This window comes from Carcharodon carcharias, chromosome 4, assembly GCF_017639515.1.
Source record: "Carcharodon carcharias isolate sCarCar2 chromosome 4, sCarCar2.pri, whole genome shotgun sequence".
Lineage (NCBI taxonomy): Eukaryota > Metazoa > Chordata > Chondrichthyes > Lamniformes > Lamnidae > Carcharodon > Carcharodon carcharias.
Genome location: NC_054470.1, coordinates 71,023,547 through 71,040,894, shown reverse-complemented (window position 1 = coordinate 71,040,894; position 17,348 = coordinate 71,023,547). Strand labels below are relative to the sequence as shown.

General features: G+C 45.5%; 1 protein-coding gene across 1 annotated transcript in view; it reads left to right on the top strand.

Annotated features, from left to right (window-relative positions):
• Positions 1–17,348, top strand: part of adamts3 (ADAM metallopeptidase with thrombospondin type 1 motif, 3) — a 434,436-nt gene that overhangs the window by 239,865 nt on the left and 177,223 nt on the right. The window contains exons 7-8 of the mRNA XM_041185298.1: positions 8,742–8,898; positions 16,970–17,075. Of these exons, the coding sequence (XP_041041232.1) occupies positions 8,742–8,898; positions 16,970–17,075 (263 nt within the window). The remainder of the gene's footprint in view (positions 1–8,741; positions 8,899–16,969; positions 17,076–17,348) is intronic.

Sequence of the window (17,348 nt, the reverse complement as noted above, 5' to 3'; positions counted from 1 at the left end):
TGTTCATTACTTGCTTAAACAGCTGTGACATGAAATTTGAATCCTGATCTGATTGTATTTCCTTAGGTAAACCATATCTTGTAAAAAATTTAGTTAACTTTTCCACAATCTTCTTTTTTTGTAATATTTCTCAGCGGTATTGTTTCAGGAAATCTGGTAGACACATCCATTATTGTCAGTAAATACTGATTTCCATTTTTAGTCTTAGAGAGGGTTCCTACATAATCAATCATGGCCCTAGTAAAAGGCTTTTCAAATGCTGGAATTGGAATTAAAAGTGCCAGTTTAATCACTGCTTGTGGTTTCCCTATCACTTGACGTGTGGCATGCTCTACAGAATTTGACTACATCCCTATGCAATCCAGGCCAATAACAAAGTTTCTGTATCTTCGCCTGTCTTTCTAATTCCTAAATGTACCCCCATTGGAATTTCATGAGCTATCCTCAGAATCTCATTTCTATACCCTAATGGGCTAACAATCTGATGTACCTCCCTCCAGCTTTCATTTGCTGAAACATGGTACGGCCTCCATTTTCTCATTGAAATATTATACTTAAGGAAATAAAATTCTGGAATAGGTTTTGCCTCTGCTTCTGAGTAAGCTGTCTGATATAAATGTTGTATTTACAAAACTTTTTTCTGGAACTCCACTAACTGTTTTGAGTTAAAGACTTCAGCCGAATTGTCCTCTGCTCTGTCTTACTGAACAATATTATCAAACACAGTGTCAGCTTTTTCAGGATTTCAAAACCTTCTTCCTGGCTTTGAGCTGCCTGTCCTTCCTGTTTTTCTTGTTTCAATCAATGAGCCTGTGATCTCGTTGGATCACAAACTGGAAACAATCCAGGATGCTCTCTCTGTAACACTTCTGTTGAAGACACCTCTACAAGCTGTTCAACTATCATAGGCAACACCAGCATCTGTGATCCAGTTATATGCTTACTCAGAATAAATTGAACCCCTGCAATGGACAGTTTTTCCACCACTCCAACGGTCACTTTGCCTGTTTTTTATTTACTCCTTAAATTTACCTTCCACAATGGAATAGGTTTAGCATCTCGATGAACCCTACTTATTATCACCTGTTCCTACAATACTCCCCCTGAACAACAAATGTCACTATCTCACAACATTAAGGATTGACTAGCCCCTGTGTCTCTTAAAATTTTAACATCTTTACCTACTCCACCCTGTACACATAGAAAGACTTTCCCATCACATGCAAAATATCTAAATATTTCTGCAACCTGCTGCTCCGAAATCTCTTGAGTGAATTGTGAACACATTCCCACTTCTTTACCTATCACTGATTCTTCCTGTTTTATCTGTGTGCCTGAACCTCAGAACCCACAGTACTTTTACTTCCAATACTTTTCTGCACCTCTATAATTCCAACATATTTTCCCTGCAATTTCCAGCACACTGATTTTGTGTGGCCAACTTTGTTACAATGAAAACACCTCAATTTTTGAATGCCAGTTCAACCCTCAGCACCTTTCTATTTGGAGATAAAACTTTCTAGGAATTTCCTACTCCATGGGCAGAATTTTGCCCTTGGTGGGTGTGCGGGCCCCACCAGCTCAGCGGCGGGCGGACAGCCAACCATTGCCACCAAAAAGGGGCCCGCCACCATTTTGATTGGCTCGCCCAGCAGCCTGCTCGATAGGAAGCGCTATGCACTTCCTGTGCAGGGGGAGAGGGAATCCCCAACTGTCAAAGTGCCTTGTCAGGGAGATTAGTGACAGTGCAAAAAACTTTAAAAATAGAAAAATTAAAAAATTATTAACATGTCCCCCTCATGTGACAATGTCACATGAGATGGGACGTGTTACTAAAAAGGACATAAACTTTATTACACTTTTTAAAAACGGACATGAAACCTCATTCCGCCAGTGGATGAGGTTTCACGTATTATCAGAATCCCGCTGGGACTCCTGGCCTGCCTGCCAGCCTTAAGGTTGGATGGGAAGGTCTTTAATTATCTTAACTAGCCTGTCAATTGGCCTCAATTGGCCATTGACAGGTCGGTGGGTGGACAGCTGATTTCGCTGTCCGCCCGCCTTCCTAAAAATTTAAAGGGACTGGGATGACGTCGGGGATTCCTCCTGATGTCATTCTGCGTCATTTTCCCGTCGGCGAGCGGGTCCCGCCCCCAAATCGCCAATGGGAAAATTCAGGCCCATCTCTTCCCTGACCACCCACCTTCCTTTCACCTTCTACTTTCTATCATTTTCCGATTTGAACGGGTGACGCAAAAAGGTTTAGTCTATGAACGAACTCATAATCTATCTCTGCTGCTTGTCTTACCATTTGAATCCTCTGTTCCTCCACATGAGTTCTCACCACCAAAGGGATTGAATCTTTAAATTCTTCCAAAAGAATTACCTCCCTAAGAGCTGCATATGTTGTCTCTATTTTTAATGCCCGTATACACTGGTCAAAATTACTTTGTTTTACTCTTTCAAATTCAAAATAAGTTTGCCCAGGCTGTTTTCTCATATTCCTAAATTTCTGCTTGTATGTCTCAGGAACTAACTCATACTCAAAATAGCCTTTTTTCAACACATCATCATTCATCTACATTTCTTCTGACAGCGAAGCATATACCTCAGGTGCTCTACCCATCAACCTGGGTTGTAACAACAATGTCCTGTTTTCCTGTGACCATTTCATCTGTTTAACTATCTTCTCAAATGAAATAAAGAATGCTTCAACATCTTTTTCCTCAAACTTTGGAAGAGCTTGTACAAATTTAAACATCTCCCAACTGGATTTTCAGTTAAAGGTTTTTTCATCATCAGAACCTCTCTCAGAATCTGAGGTCTTCTTGTTAACTTCTAGCCTTTTAAGCTAGTATGCCCTTTCTCTTTCCTTCTCTCTTTCCCTTGCCTCTTTCTTTTCCCTTCTCTCTTGCCTGGAATTCCAGTTCCAGCTTCCTTTCTTTCTCCTGCCTTTTCACTTGCTCCCTTTGAAACACCCTCTTCTTTATCTCGTTCTGCTCTTTCCTTTTCTGTTGCCTATAGCTCAAGTTTTTTTCATTTCCTTTGCTTGTTCAAGTTCAAGCTTATTCATTTCTAACTGACGTCTCACTGCCTCCAACCGATGCTCACTCGTGTCAGGTATCACTTCCAACTTTAAATGCTGTGCTATAACTTCAATTATATCTGTGTTCCTAGGTAACCCCAAATGTAATTTATCCACCAATTCCAGTAACTTAACTTTAGTTACTTTTTGCAAACCAGCCAAAGTTAATACTTCAAATCCCAAACAAGTCTGAGCAACTTCCAAAGCCATATTGCAATCTCACCACGACAAAAACACCTCACCCCAACTTCTGAATTCAAAGTGTTTCTCGTATTCGTAAATTTAAGACTCACCAACTCCAAAAAAATCAAGGAATTTCAAATATATCCCACAAAAAGCCCCCAACTATGTTATGGCACAGCTGATGGTAAACGCTGAGTTGTTCAAAGCCCAAAGGGAAACTGGAAACAACTGCTACAACTTGTTTTGCAATTTGTATAAATTTTGAGATGCGTGTCCTGAATTCAGTAGTAATAAGACCACCAAATATTATAGGTTTTTACAAAACTAAATTAAACATTTATTAATAGAAGAAATGGCTTTAAATGCATACATATATCTACAAATTACTACTATGATAATTTCTAATTCCCCTGTCAATCTAACTCCCAGTTACGCTTTCGTTAAGGCAACAGTAATACACACAGATTTTAAAAGACCCACATAAAGAAGCATGATACCCTGAACAAGTTGACTTCCAAGTGAATTTCCTTAACTTCAGCTCTTTGAAGTCAGCAGCCTGAGGCATAGATGCTGAAGACTTTTCACACACTTGTAAGATCTTAAAATGCCTTTTGTTACACGCAGCCCTTGCTCCTTCTTTATACATATCTTCCTCTTTGAATGCAAATACCCATTGTTTCATTGGCTGGAATTTTCTGTTCGGCGCGCAGGAGCATGCTGACATGTAAAATGATGCGTGGTGATGTTGGGCGTGCGTCCTGACGTTACCATGTGTCATTCCGATCTTTCGATCGATGGGCATGCACCGGAGTCGGCTGTACACCTTAAGGTTGGCGAGAAGATGAAGAGCCCATTTTTCATGAACCCTCCTCATGGGCGGGATGAGGCTTCATGAAGATTTTATTGATGAAATAACATTTTTTATGACAATTCATAAACATGTGAAGCTCATGTGAAGCTCTCACATGAGGAGACATGTCTGAATAATTTTCTTTTTTCTTTTTTTCCAACTTTCAATTCAAACTTTATCGCCCTGTGGCAGCTCTGTGCCTCAGATAGATTTCTGCACTCTTTCACATGCATGCACGAAGTAGCACAGACCCTGACTGTCCCTCCTACCCCCGCCTGCACAGGTAGTGCTGAGCGCTACTGGGCATGCTACACGCTGGGCGGGCCTTAATTGGCCCACCCACGTAAAATGGCAGCGCGTAGCTGATTGCGGGCGGTGTTCGGCTCCGCACTTACCCATGCCCGCTCCCAACCGGCCCATCCAATGGGGAGAAAATTCTCCCCATTATGTCTTTGGACTTATATCTCCCTGATAATAAAACCCTCTCAGAGCACTAAGTTTTACCAGTAATCTTTGGGAAAAATAAACACACCGTTTCTAAACTTAACCTGGTTATTTGACATATGTAACCCCTCCTTTGAAAACAATCCAGTATGGTTCATTTCAAAATGCAAATGTTCCCTTGACACCTATCCTGCGGGCCGGTCAGGAGCGAGCGGGAATGGAGCCGATCGCCACCCGCAATCTGCTGCGCACTGCCATTTTATGTGGACAGGCCAATTAAGGCCCACCTAGCATGATGTGTGCCCGGTAACACTCAGTGCTACCTGGCAGGCGGGGGGGGGAGGGAGAATCGAGGCCTGAGCTCTTTCGCGCATGCGCGCAAAAGAGCACAGAAATCTCCCTGAGGCACGGAGCTGCTACAGGGAGATTAAGTTCACACTGAGAATTTTTAATAAAGAAAGTTAAAAATCATTTACACATGTCCCCTCATGTGGCAGTGTCACATGAGCTGGAACGTGTTTATGAATTGTCATAAGAATTTTTATTTCATTAATAAGACCTTCATGAAAGCTCATCCCGCCCATGGATGAGGTTTCATGAAAAATGCGAAGTCCGCTTGGGCTCTTCGCCTGCCCGCCAACATTAAGGTTGGACGGGCAGCCTATCCAATTGGTTAATTAGTTTATTAATGGCCTTAACAGACCTTTGACAGGTTGGTGGGCGTGCAGCCAACTCCGGTGCGTGTCCGCTGAACGAAAGATCGGAATTGCACATGGTGACATCTGGATGCACTATCACATCACCGCGCGACATTTTACTCCCACACGCCGAACAGAAAATTCTGGCTTATGTCTCTAAACTTCCCCATGTTTATCCAATTAACATTTAAATCTAACCTCTCTTCTGAGATCAAAGCATCCAGACTAGCTGCCTCTAATTCAATTAAATCTCACACATACAAACACACAGACACATATAGACACATAGACACATCCCACTATTACCCTATTTTGCAATAAATTCCAATAACATTGAGAATTATTATATCTCCTTGACAATCTGGTGAAGCAATAACACAGGATCACTAGCGTGCCAAACAGCATAAGCAGCAAGAAATAGACAGAGCTAAGTGATCTGACAATCAACAGATCAGATCTAAGTTCTGCAATCCTTCCACATCTAGTCGTGAATGGTGGTGGACAATTAAACAACTCACTTGAGGAGGTGTCTCCACAAATATCCCTATCCTCAATGATGGGGGAGCCCAGCACATCAGTGCAAAAGCTAAGGCTAAAGTATTTGCTATAATCTTCAGCCGGAAGCGCTGAGTGGATGACTCAGCTTGGCCTCCTCCTCTGGAGGTCCCCAGCATCACAGATGCCAGTCTTCAGCCAATTCAATTCATTCCACATAATATTCAGACATGGATGAAGGCACTGGATAGTGCAAAGGCTATGGGCCCTGACAATATTCCGGAAATAGTACTGAAGACTTGTGCTCCAGAACTTGCCACGCCCCTAGCTAAGCTGTTCCAGTACAGCTACAACACTGGCATCTACCCAGCTATGTGAAAGATGGCCCAGGTATGTCCTGTACACAAAAAGCAGGTCAAATGCAACCTGGCCAATTACTATCCCATCAGTATACTCTCGATCATCAGTAAAGTGACGGAAGGGGTCATCAACAGTGCTACCAAGTGGCACTTGCTTAGCAACAACCTGCTCACTGATGCCCAGTTTGGGTTCTGCCAGGGTCACTTAGCTTCTGACCTCATTACAGCCTTGGTTCAAATATGGACAAAACAGCTGAACTCCCGAGGTGAGGTGAGAGTGATTGCCCTTGACATCAAGGCCACATTTGACTGAGTGTGGCATTGAGGAGCCCTAACAAAACTGGAGTCAATGGGAATCGGGGGAAAACGCTCCACTGGTTGGAGTCATTCCCAGCACAAAGGAAGATGGTTGTGGTTGTCAAAAGTCAGTCACCTCAACTCCAGGACATCACTGCAGGAGTTTCTCAGGGTTGTGTCCTCGGTCCAACCATCTTCAGCTGCTTCATCAATGACCTTCCTTCCATCATAAGGTCAGAAGTGGGGATGTTCACTGATGATTACACAATGTTCAGTACCAGTCGCAACTCCTCAGATACTGAAGCAGTCTGTGTCCAAATGCTGCAAGACCTGGAAAATATCCAGGCTTGGACTGACAAGTGGCAAGTAACATTCATGCCACACAAGTATCAGGCAATGTCCATCTCTAATGAAAGAATGTAACCATCACCCCTTGACGTTCAATGGTATTATCATCACTGAATCCCCCACTATCAACATCCTGGAGGTTATCATTGACCAGAAACTGAACTGGACTAGCCATATAAATACTATGGCTACAAGAACAGGTGAAAGGCTAGGAATCATGCGACGAATAACTCACTTCCTGACTTCCCAAAGCCTGTCCACTATCTGCAAGGTATAAGTCAGGAGTGTGAAGGAATACTCCCCACTTGCCTGGATGAGAGCAGCTCCCACAACACTCAAGAAGCTTGACATCATCCAGGAAAAAGCAGCCCACTTGATTGGCATTACATCTACAAACATTCACTCCCTCCACCACCAACGTTCAGTAGCAGCAATGTATACTATCTACAAGATGCACTGTAGGAATTCACCAAGGCTCCTTTGACAGCACTTTCCAAACCCATGACCACTACCGTCTAGAAGGACAACGGCAGCAGATAGATGGGAACACCACCACCTGGAGGTTACCCTCCAAGTCAGACACCATCCTGAACTGGAAATATATCGCCATTCCTTCACTGTCGCTGGGTCAAAATCCTGGAACTCCCTTCCTAACAGCACTGTGGGTCTACCTGCACCACATGGACTGCAATGGTTCAAGAAGGCAGCTCACCACCACCTTCTAAAGGGCAACTAGGGACGAGCAATAAATGCTGGTCCAGCCAGCGAAGCCTACATCCCATGAATGAATTTTAAAAAAAACCTCTTTGTGGCTGATCACAGAATTAATGTGAGGACAGAGCATCAAAACCTCTGTGTTTCTTATAGTGATAATATTTTTTTTCCAAGTTGATTGAGCCTAAAATGGCAGGTTTCCTTGAATAGTAACCTTTCATCATGATCAGGAGAAATCAGAATATTATGCAAGCATACCAAATACTGATCAAGTTACCTGCCCATTGGGATTCAACCAAATGATGGTCCGCCACATTAGCTTATGGAGGTGCTCAGCTCAGTATGTAGTCAGTTACTTCTCCCAACTTTGAGATAGATGTCTCTCCATCTTGTCCAGCTTCCTTTCCATTGACATTGGCCATAACAGTGTGCCTATATTTCTGATGTTCCAATATGTTTTAATGATGGATTCATTGTTTTGTGTGCCAACCCATCTCTTATTTGATGGTCTCAGGCCTATTGACCCTTTCACTGCCCTCTCCAAAACACTTCCATTCAGTGATGATTGTACCCCCTGGATCCTTGGTGAATGTTCCCCATCTGGTTTACTCAGTAGGCTGTGGAGGTACAGGTGGGTCTCTAGCTGCACGGGTTCTTTATCATTAGTGGTGGCTGGGTGTGTATCTTCCAATGTGGTGTGTGATGTACTTGTACTCTGGAGTCTGAATGATCCAAGATGTTCTGTGCGGACAGTTTGAGAATGGGTAATATTTAGCCTCCTATTTATTGTAAGAAACATTACTGCTAAGCCTCACAGGCTGTCAGAAATATGTAACATATTAAAGTAATTTTATAAGCCTCTGCTCTAGGCAAGGAGCCTTGCCAATGGTGCAGGTCACAAAATATGGGCAATAACATAGCTTCATCTTAATTACAGCACTTGCATTTAGCGAGGCTACATTCTGTACATTCTATATCCTCTCAATATTGCCCTCATTATAGAACCATAGACAGTTAATAGCATAGCAGGAAACCCCTGGCTGTGTCACTGCTGATTAGCCATTGTGCTTGCTGCAACATATTCTAATCAGTTCTCCAGCAAATTTTAGCATAAATTCACCCTGGAGAATTAAAGCGAGCAGTGATTTAAATTATGTTGGTGAGGGCCAATGTTACCAAGCAGCAAGTGTCGGGCCATCCACTTAATTTTAAGCATCGCACCATCTCAGCTACTGAACACTTAATGAAATCAAATACTCTTTGATCAGTCCATCAGCTTGATCGAAAGAGGGAATCCATCTCGAAGTTTGGAGAACGTCTGCCGTTGGGCCAACTCACAGCAAAAGGCAAACCCAAACCATTCAGAACACCATGACCATGCCATCTTTTTAACAAGGCAAGATTTCGGTCCAGCGGGTATGCAAGGTACTGTATAAGGCTACTGACAGGTACAGTGAAATCAGCAGTGAGTTCATTTCTGTGCAGAGAATTATAGTTCAGTTAAAAAAAAATGCTTTCATGGACCTTTCCTTTTAAATTTTCTTAAATTTAAAGGAAAAATGAGGAAACCACACTTCTTTCCCCCAGCGCTATAAACAAAACTAAATCTATGCTTACCAAGAAAGGATTCAGTCCCATAGTAACAGGATGTGCTCCGATAATGACAGGATTTGGTCTCGTAATGACAAAATCTGGGGCGGAATTTTATAGTCCCCCCAAAAGGGTTTGAAGGTGACGGGGCTCATAAAATGCAGCGCGTGATGTGCACGTTGGCTACCTGCCCGTCCCCGACCTGCCTCCCATTTTACATGGTAGCGGTGGGCTTTGGGCCATTTGATCATGGCCTTTAATGACCACCCAAGTGTCTCATTGCGCCCCACTGCTATTTTACCCACAGCAGGGGTAGGCCCATTCTAAGCAGGCAGTTTGGCAGCTTTAGCTACGTAGGCTGGTGTCGGGCATGTACCCCCTTTGTGGGTCCCCTGTGGCCTAGATCATAACCCCCTTTAACCCTCCCCACCCCCAGCCTCTCAAACCCGGTCCTCCAGCCCCCTCACTCACCTCGCTGGGGCCTATCAGCCAGGCTCCACTGTTATCCTGCATTTACCTTCATCCGGCCTCCATTATGTCCTGTTCTTTGGGGACTGGCTGTAGTCGCATCAGTGGCCACCACTTGAACCTAGCACTGCTGGGACTACAGAGTTGGCAGCTCTCTAAGGTAGGACAGTTGGGAGTGGAAGTCTTGTTTTTAGCTGATTAATGCCCCATCAAATGTTAATTGGCTTTGGGGCAACCGATATCAATGGGGATGCATTCCTGCCAACTCTTTGGGTGCTGGGGCAGGATATCCCGCCATATGAAAAGTCCTGCCCCTGGTCACAACAATGACATATTTTGCTTTATAACGCTCCTGTGAAGTGCTTTGGGACAATTTGTTATGTTGAAAGCATTATATAAATACAATTTTTGTTGTGTTGTTGCTTTTGACAGGACACGATCACCATAATAACAGGACTTGATTGGCATAATGACAGGGCATGGTTGTAAAATTACACTTCATGGCCCCAAAATGACAAGAATCGGTCCCATAATGATAGGATCAGGTCACCACAAGGACAGGACCTGGTCACCACAAGGACAGGTTAACTGGACCTGGTTCTAAAATGACAGGACTAAAAAGACAACACCTGGCTTGATAGTGACAAGACTTGGTCACCATAATGACAGGACAACTGGACCTAATTCTATAATGTTAGGATCTGGGCCTCTAATGACAGGACATAGATATGCAATTAGAGGAATTTGGCCATTGAATTGTCAGGACATTCTCATAATACCAAAATTGAAAGTTCCAACAGATGTGTTCAAATCCCTGGAATGGGCCTTGAACTCACGACCCTCTGACTCAAAGGTGAGTGTTCCACCATTGACCCAATACTCACAAGAGTGTGCTTCAGGTTCGGGAATATATTAGGCCCACCTATCTGGCTTACATACAACTCCAGTGTCTCACTGCATGATTGGTTCTCGACGATCCCAGAACAAGAAGGCCCATCACCCATATACTAAGGATAAATTAAAGAAAGGGGAAATAATTGGGGACTTGAAGGGAAGAGTAGTTGAGGTAGAGTGTGAGCATCAAATGAGTAGAGAGAGCTAGGCAGTAAGTTAGATGCCTGGTAACATTTTGGAGATTGAGTAATGAAAGTGAGTGTCCTAAGGTAATAAAAATTCAATTGATGTTCATGAGTAATTCAGGAGGGAGTAGTTATTATGGGTGTGTTTGCTAGTGGGAGGGTGACGACTGGGGACTCCACCACCTTCCACTCTTTACTCTGATGAAGTCCAGGGCAGCAAGGTCCGTGGACTGCTTTTCCCCACCCCCATGCCCCTGGCAACTGAGGCACTTCAGTGGGCAATTAATGTGTACTTAAAGACTTCACCCTGTCTCTGCTGGTATTAAACCATCAGCAGAGGGGGGTTGGGGGAGGTGGGACTTGCCATGTGGGGAGCACAAGCAACCATGGCATGTTCACCTGTAAGTTCCCAGGGTTCTTGATCCAAGGAAAAGGCCTGCTACTGGCCTGTCAAGTGCTAGAGTAGCACACAGTTTGGCTGGCCTTCTTGAAAAGAGGTGACGCGGAGCTGCCATTGTTGGCTGAGATACCCATCATCTCCATTCAATTCAGCCCTATGCAGGTGAAAGGTAGCGGTTAAGATTAGCTGAGATGGGTTATGAATACTGGGGAAAAGGGCACTGGGGAGACAGTGAAATATTTTTTGGATACTGGACACAGTGGAGAGGGAGAGTTAGAGATAAAGCCTGGATTACACTGACACTATCAAGAAAGAGACAGGCCTGCATTTTTTAGTACAAAAGTAAAATGTTGCAGATGCTGGAATTCTGAAATAAAAACAGAAAATGCTGGATATGCTCAGCAGGTCAGGCAGCATCAGTGGAGAGAAACAGAGTTAACGTTTCAGGTTGATGACCCTTCATCAGAATCTGATCATCGCCTGAAACTATGGGTGGAATTTTCCCATCCTGCCCGCAGAGGGTTTTGTGGCGGAGAATCCAGCAACAGGCAAAAAGTCGGAAATCCGCCGGTGTAAAAACAGCTTCCAATTCTCCCGATGGCGGGTTTATGGAGGGTCAGTTATCCTGCCGATTAGTGGCGTGAATGCCAATTGCATTCATTCTCATCTCATGAATTCTCATTAAAACAGCTGCTCGCTGGAATCTTGTCAGGCCTTCCAATCATGCCAGCGGGAAATTACGTCGACCTCAAACCCATTTGAAAAGGGGCTGCGTGCACAAGTCGGACCTCAGTTCGCTTGTCACTTTGAGGTTAGTGCAACATACGTAGCCTACCAGCCAACGCGCCACGCCGGTCTTGTTGAGATGAACGCCACACTGCTGGGGCTGTAGGGTTGGTCTGCTCCTGCTCTTTGCCTGCATTGTCCCGAAGAACACCACTGCACTGTGGTACTCATGCAGAGACCAGAATCTGGCCAGTGTTGGGGAGTGCAGGGGTCTTCCACTCCTGGTGGCTGAGACCATTGTCCACATGGACATCACTGCGCAGTGGTAGTCAGGCAGAACTCCACTTTCAGAAACTAGCACTTCAACCGGGGTGGGCTATGAGGCAAAGGTGGGGATGATGAACACAAGCTGGGCAATGGGGAAGGAAAGCTGTGGAAGGCTGTGGAGGGGAAGTATGAACATAAGGGGGACAAAGGGGAGGGAAAGCTGTGGAATGGTTGTCAGGGAGCAGGGTGAACACAAGTGGGCACTACTAGGGTCGCCCTCTAACTTGATGTTGTCGCAAGAGTGAGCAGGAGTCTGCTTAGAAAGAAAGTAGGAAAACCTCCTTGCGATGAAAGCCACTGAAAGCCAATGGCTTCATTAGCACTGTTAAAGGGCTACTCAGAACTCCGTGAATTCACATCACAGTCGCTGCATCTCAAGGGTAACACATAGGAATTTGGAATTTGTGAATGCAGGTGATAGCGAAGGCAGCACAGCTGTATCAAATAGAGTGTTCCATCAATGAAGGCGATGCCATCTTGGTCACCTCCATGTGTGTGCTAGTGTCTAAAGGACAAGGTGGCATCAGCCAACATGCAAGTAGGACAGGAAAAACTATGGACCCTTACAGTTTCCAAATGTTTCATCTTCTGAGTTTCACTTTCTTGCCCCTTGAATCATTAATGTCTTCAATGTTTCCATTCAGAGAGAAGGTAAAAGCACAAATGGATGCAGGGCTCAATGCTGCCTTTGCCAGGGTCATAACATAATGGAGGAAGCAAAGGAGGGAGAGGCAGTACTGCCCGCAGCTCCAGCAGGAGGCTATGCCTGAGGGACATGGCCAAGCAGAGCCATAGCATGAACAGCAGAGTCAGGAGGAGACCCAGATAACAGAGGCAAAGCACCAGACCTAGGGTTTATCATTGATGAGTCTCCTATGAGTGAGAGACAATGTCGTGCCCATCTGCGCTTGTTCTGAGTTCTGGTACATCACAGGTGCCACCTTGTTCTTGAAGATCTGACACCACGCGGAGTTGGAGGGTATCCCCTGCCAATGACTTTGAAAGTGACCTCAGCACTCAATTTCTTTGCCTCTGGTTCTTTCCATGGATTGACAGAGGACCTGTGGGGCATCAGTCAGTCTGCAACACATCGATGCATAAAGGGGGTCACCAATGCCCTTTACAGAAGGCCCATCATTATGTCAGGCTTGCTCTTGACAAAGATAGCCAAGCAGCAAGATTCATCGGCTTCACCGCCATCTCAAGCTTCCCAAGAGTGCAGGGTGGAATAGACTCCACCCATATGGCTATACAGGCTCCAAGGCAGCAGCCCCTAAACAAGGGCTATCAGTCCATCAATGTACAACTGGTATGTGATCACGGGAGGGGGAGGGGGGGTGGCTGCTTGGGGATAAGGGGTACCCACTGAAATGCTGGCTGATGGCATTGGTGCGTCACCCTCAGAGTTGTTCTGAGGAAAGGCACAATGCAGCTCACAGCTCCACACACTCCCTTATAGATCAGACCATAGGGCTTCTGAAGATGTGCTTCAGATACTTGCACCACTCAGGTGGCTTATGTCAATACGCACCTGACAGGGTTTCCCACATTATCGCAGTGTGTTGCACCCTTCACAATCTGGCAATGCAAAGAGGTGAACCCCTGCCAGAGGTTGAACTGGAGGAGAATGAGAGTTCATTGGAGGATGAAGATCCGGAGTCCCAGGAACTTCAGGAGGCTGTTAAGGGTCAGTATGAGTGCGATCGCGCCATGGAGGAAGGAAGATCTGGAAGACATACCAGTGATTCGTTAATTGCTGGCAGGTTCCAGGAAGAGTAAAGTTAAGTAAGGGCATATGGCCACATCTCTCCTAGTCCTCAATGCCTTTCCCTTTCATCTCAGGGGATGTCCATGCACTTTCAGTGAGAACGGGTCCTGCATTCACACTTGCATGTTCTGGCCCCGTGAATTGCCAGGCCATAATCTCTGCTTTGGTCCGCGGTGCCCACTCACTCTGGGAAGTGAGAGTCCACTGAGGAACAAGAGAGTACAAGCCTTTGCCACCATCTAATGATGCAAATATTGCTGCGATGAGATGTGGACAATGCTTAGGGATTTCCTTCTCCCATGAATGTCTTTTCTTCTGCCGCTACCACTGAGGAGACACAAAAGCTGTTAGATTATCAATGCTGATGAGCTGCCCTCACTCAATAGTGTTCTTTGAGAAAGAAGGGTTAGAAACACTTCCAATAAAGATTTAAACACATTTCCCTGACATCATACAAGGATGAGGAGACTAGTTCAACTGAGATTGATATTACAGGAATGTTAATCTCACACTGGGACAGTATCACTGAGTGGAGGATGGCTAAACCTCATCATAGGAGGATTCTAAATTCACAACGCCTTCAGTGACCAAAACATTCACATAACCATCAAATGTATTCACAAAAGTGCAATTTCTTTAGAGCTATAGCACACTCTGACTCAAATGTGATGTAAAAATTTCTTAACTTTCCTAACCCTACTGCTATGCCTGGGTGCAGAGGTGGAGACAGCCTGCTGACTGCCACGTACTGATGTCTGTGATGAACTTGGTGGACATCGTCCAGTGGCCCAAGGTGTGGTGGGCACTGGCCTGATAAGGGTCTCCTGCTCAGGTCCAGAAGTGCCCTCAGCGATCTGAGCAGCTGGAGTGGATGGGGTCACAGTCAGAGGGGACTGTGAACAGCTTTACACCCTTACAATGTCCTGAGAGGAGGCTTCCTCATCCTCCCTGGGTGTCGAAGGCTCAACCTGACTCCTGCAGAAGATAGTGCATCTAGAGGGATGTCAAGGTGCCGCATCACATGTTGCCTACAGCGTGATGGTGTCCACCAGGGTCTGTGGTCATGGAGTGCAGGACCGAGTGCAAATCTGGCAAGACCTGCTGGACCAAGGTCTCCATGGTGGTTGCCAGCCATCCCATTGTGACCTCTAGGCGCTTGTATTTCAGAGCCATGACATCAGATAAATCGTGGACGGACTCCTCCATTGCTTGCTCTAGTCTGCTGAGTGACTGTCGAATCTCTGCCTGATATTCCACTGCCTAATGCTGCATCTCCAGCATTGAGTTGGCGGTCGCTTCCAGAGGCTGATCTGACTTGGACTGAGCGGGTGGCTGGTCCCCAACAGTCCTCAGAGTGCCAGAGACCTGGGCTATTCCTGCTTCCGACTGCTGCGGGGGCATGTCAGTGAGGTGTTCTCCAGAAAGTGAGTCCGAGCCTAATCTATAGCTGTGCCCCACCAACGTGTGTCTCTCTGAGCTGGTGAAGGGTGTGAGTAAGCGGTCTGACAGTTTTTCCAGAGCTTGCTCTTTGGATGTGGTCTGGGGGCTCAGACTGGTGCTCCGCTACCTTGTGGGCCTCAATCCACTGGTGCTTTGAAAATAGAAAATAGTTTCAATTGATGAGCATGAGCTATATAAGAGTACACGTGACTCAGTCTGATTGTCACAATTTGAAGAAGTAATGGAGCTGTGATCCGTACTGGGTTGGTAGGAGAGGCTGATCTCCCCTTCCCCACAGAAGCGATTCCTTTTCTCCCCAGTCAGCTCGGCTGCAGCCTCCTCAAATTCAGTGAGGGCAATGATGTCGGTCATCCCTCCCCCAGTCTGTGCTCCTTCGCACCTATTGTGCACCAGCTTGGCTTGTCTGAAGAAGAAAGAAAGGCGTGTGATGAGAAGAGATGGAACCGAGGTTGGGTGAGATGCATGGCCCTGTGTGTGGTGAGCCCTCCCCAGAAGGGCCAGAGGATGGAGTGTGAGCAACATGATAGATGGGATGGTGGTGATGTGTAAGTCTCAGTGAGAGAATGAGTGTTGATATATGTCCCCCACTAATGGTTGTGTGAGATCCCTGAAGAGAGTAGTCATTTGAGTGCATGACGCCATGATGAGAGTTGATATTGGAGGGAGTTGAAGGATGACTTACCCTGGCAGAGCAGCTGAGATCATTCGTCCTCTTCCTGCACTGGATGACAATTTGGGCACGGTTGCCAGCTGTGCTGACTTGATATGCAACGGCCTCCCAGGCTGGAGACATGAGGCTGCTGTGCTTACTGGAGCCATCCCTGGGATACAGGACATGCCTATGCACCCATACTCCTCTGATCAAGGTATGGAGGGCCTGGTGGGTAAAGTGGGGTGCAGCCTTCTTTTTGAGGCTTTCAGCCTTCTTCTTGTGGTTGGAAGACATCTCTGCACATGTCCTGAAGACAGCTGGGCTGGAGAGAGTGAGATTATGCGTTGGACTGGCCTTTAAATGTGGCGCCCGGACCTTCAACCCCGCCAGCTGACGGTGGGCATTCGAATCAGCTCCCGACCCGCCAGGTGATTTGGCCTGATACTCGCCTGTCACAATTAACAAGCTTCCAAGTGTGGAATTGGGATCTCGTTCCTGCCATTCTGGCCAGTGGGGTGGACATTGCCAAAACCACCCACCACCGTACTTAGTCCCATAAATGGAAAATTCCGCCCTATAACTGTTTTTCTCCACAGATGCTGCCTGACCTACTCATCAATTCCAGCATTTTCTGTTCTTAGTTCTTCAATTTTAATAACTCATTTATAGGACACGGTCAGCATTTGTTGACTTGAGAAATGGTTGGTTGGCCTTCTTACCAAACCACTATAAACCAGGTGGTGAAGATTCTGCCATAGCGCTGTTAAGTAGGGAGTTCTAGGAATTTGAGCTACTGATGATTTCATAAGTACTGGATAGTTAGAGATATACTCTGGATTATATTGGCACTGTACAATTGAAGACAAACACTGGATTAAACTGTCACTGGACAGCTAGAGAAAAATCCAGATTGCATTTTCAATGTATGTGGGCTCATTTTCCATTCATTTGAACTATCCTGTTACTGTGTTTTTGTTATTAACTTGCACTCTGTTGTTTTTCTTTCTCTTGATGACCTTTTGCAGGGTATGCTCCAGTGACTGGAATGTGTCACCCAGTCCGAAGTTGTACCCTAAACCATGAGGACGGCTTCTCTTCAGCATTTGTAGTTGCTCATGAGACCGGACACGTGTAAGTTCTAAACAATCATATAATAAACCAGCCTTTTGGAGTTCATGTCACCTCCAAACCTGGTAAAGCTAATCATTTTGGCAGCAATTCACTGAGGGTATATAGGCTTTGAGCTGAATGGGCTGCATAATTCACTGCTATTTGTTCTGTTTGCTGCCTCTGTTTCTTGTGGGACAATGACCTTCCTGCCATCACCTACACTGATACCAGTGTATAGAATTAGAAAGGCCATTTCCTCCACAGACCCCACAAAAGTCCACCTTTTATTGGTTA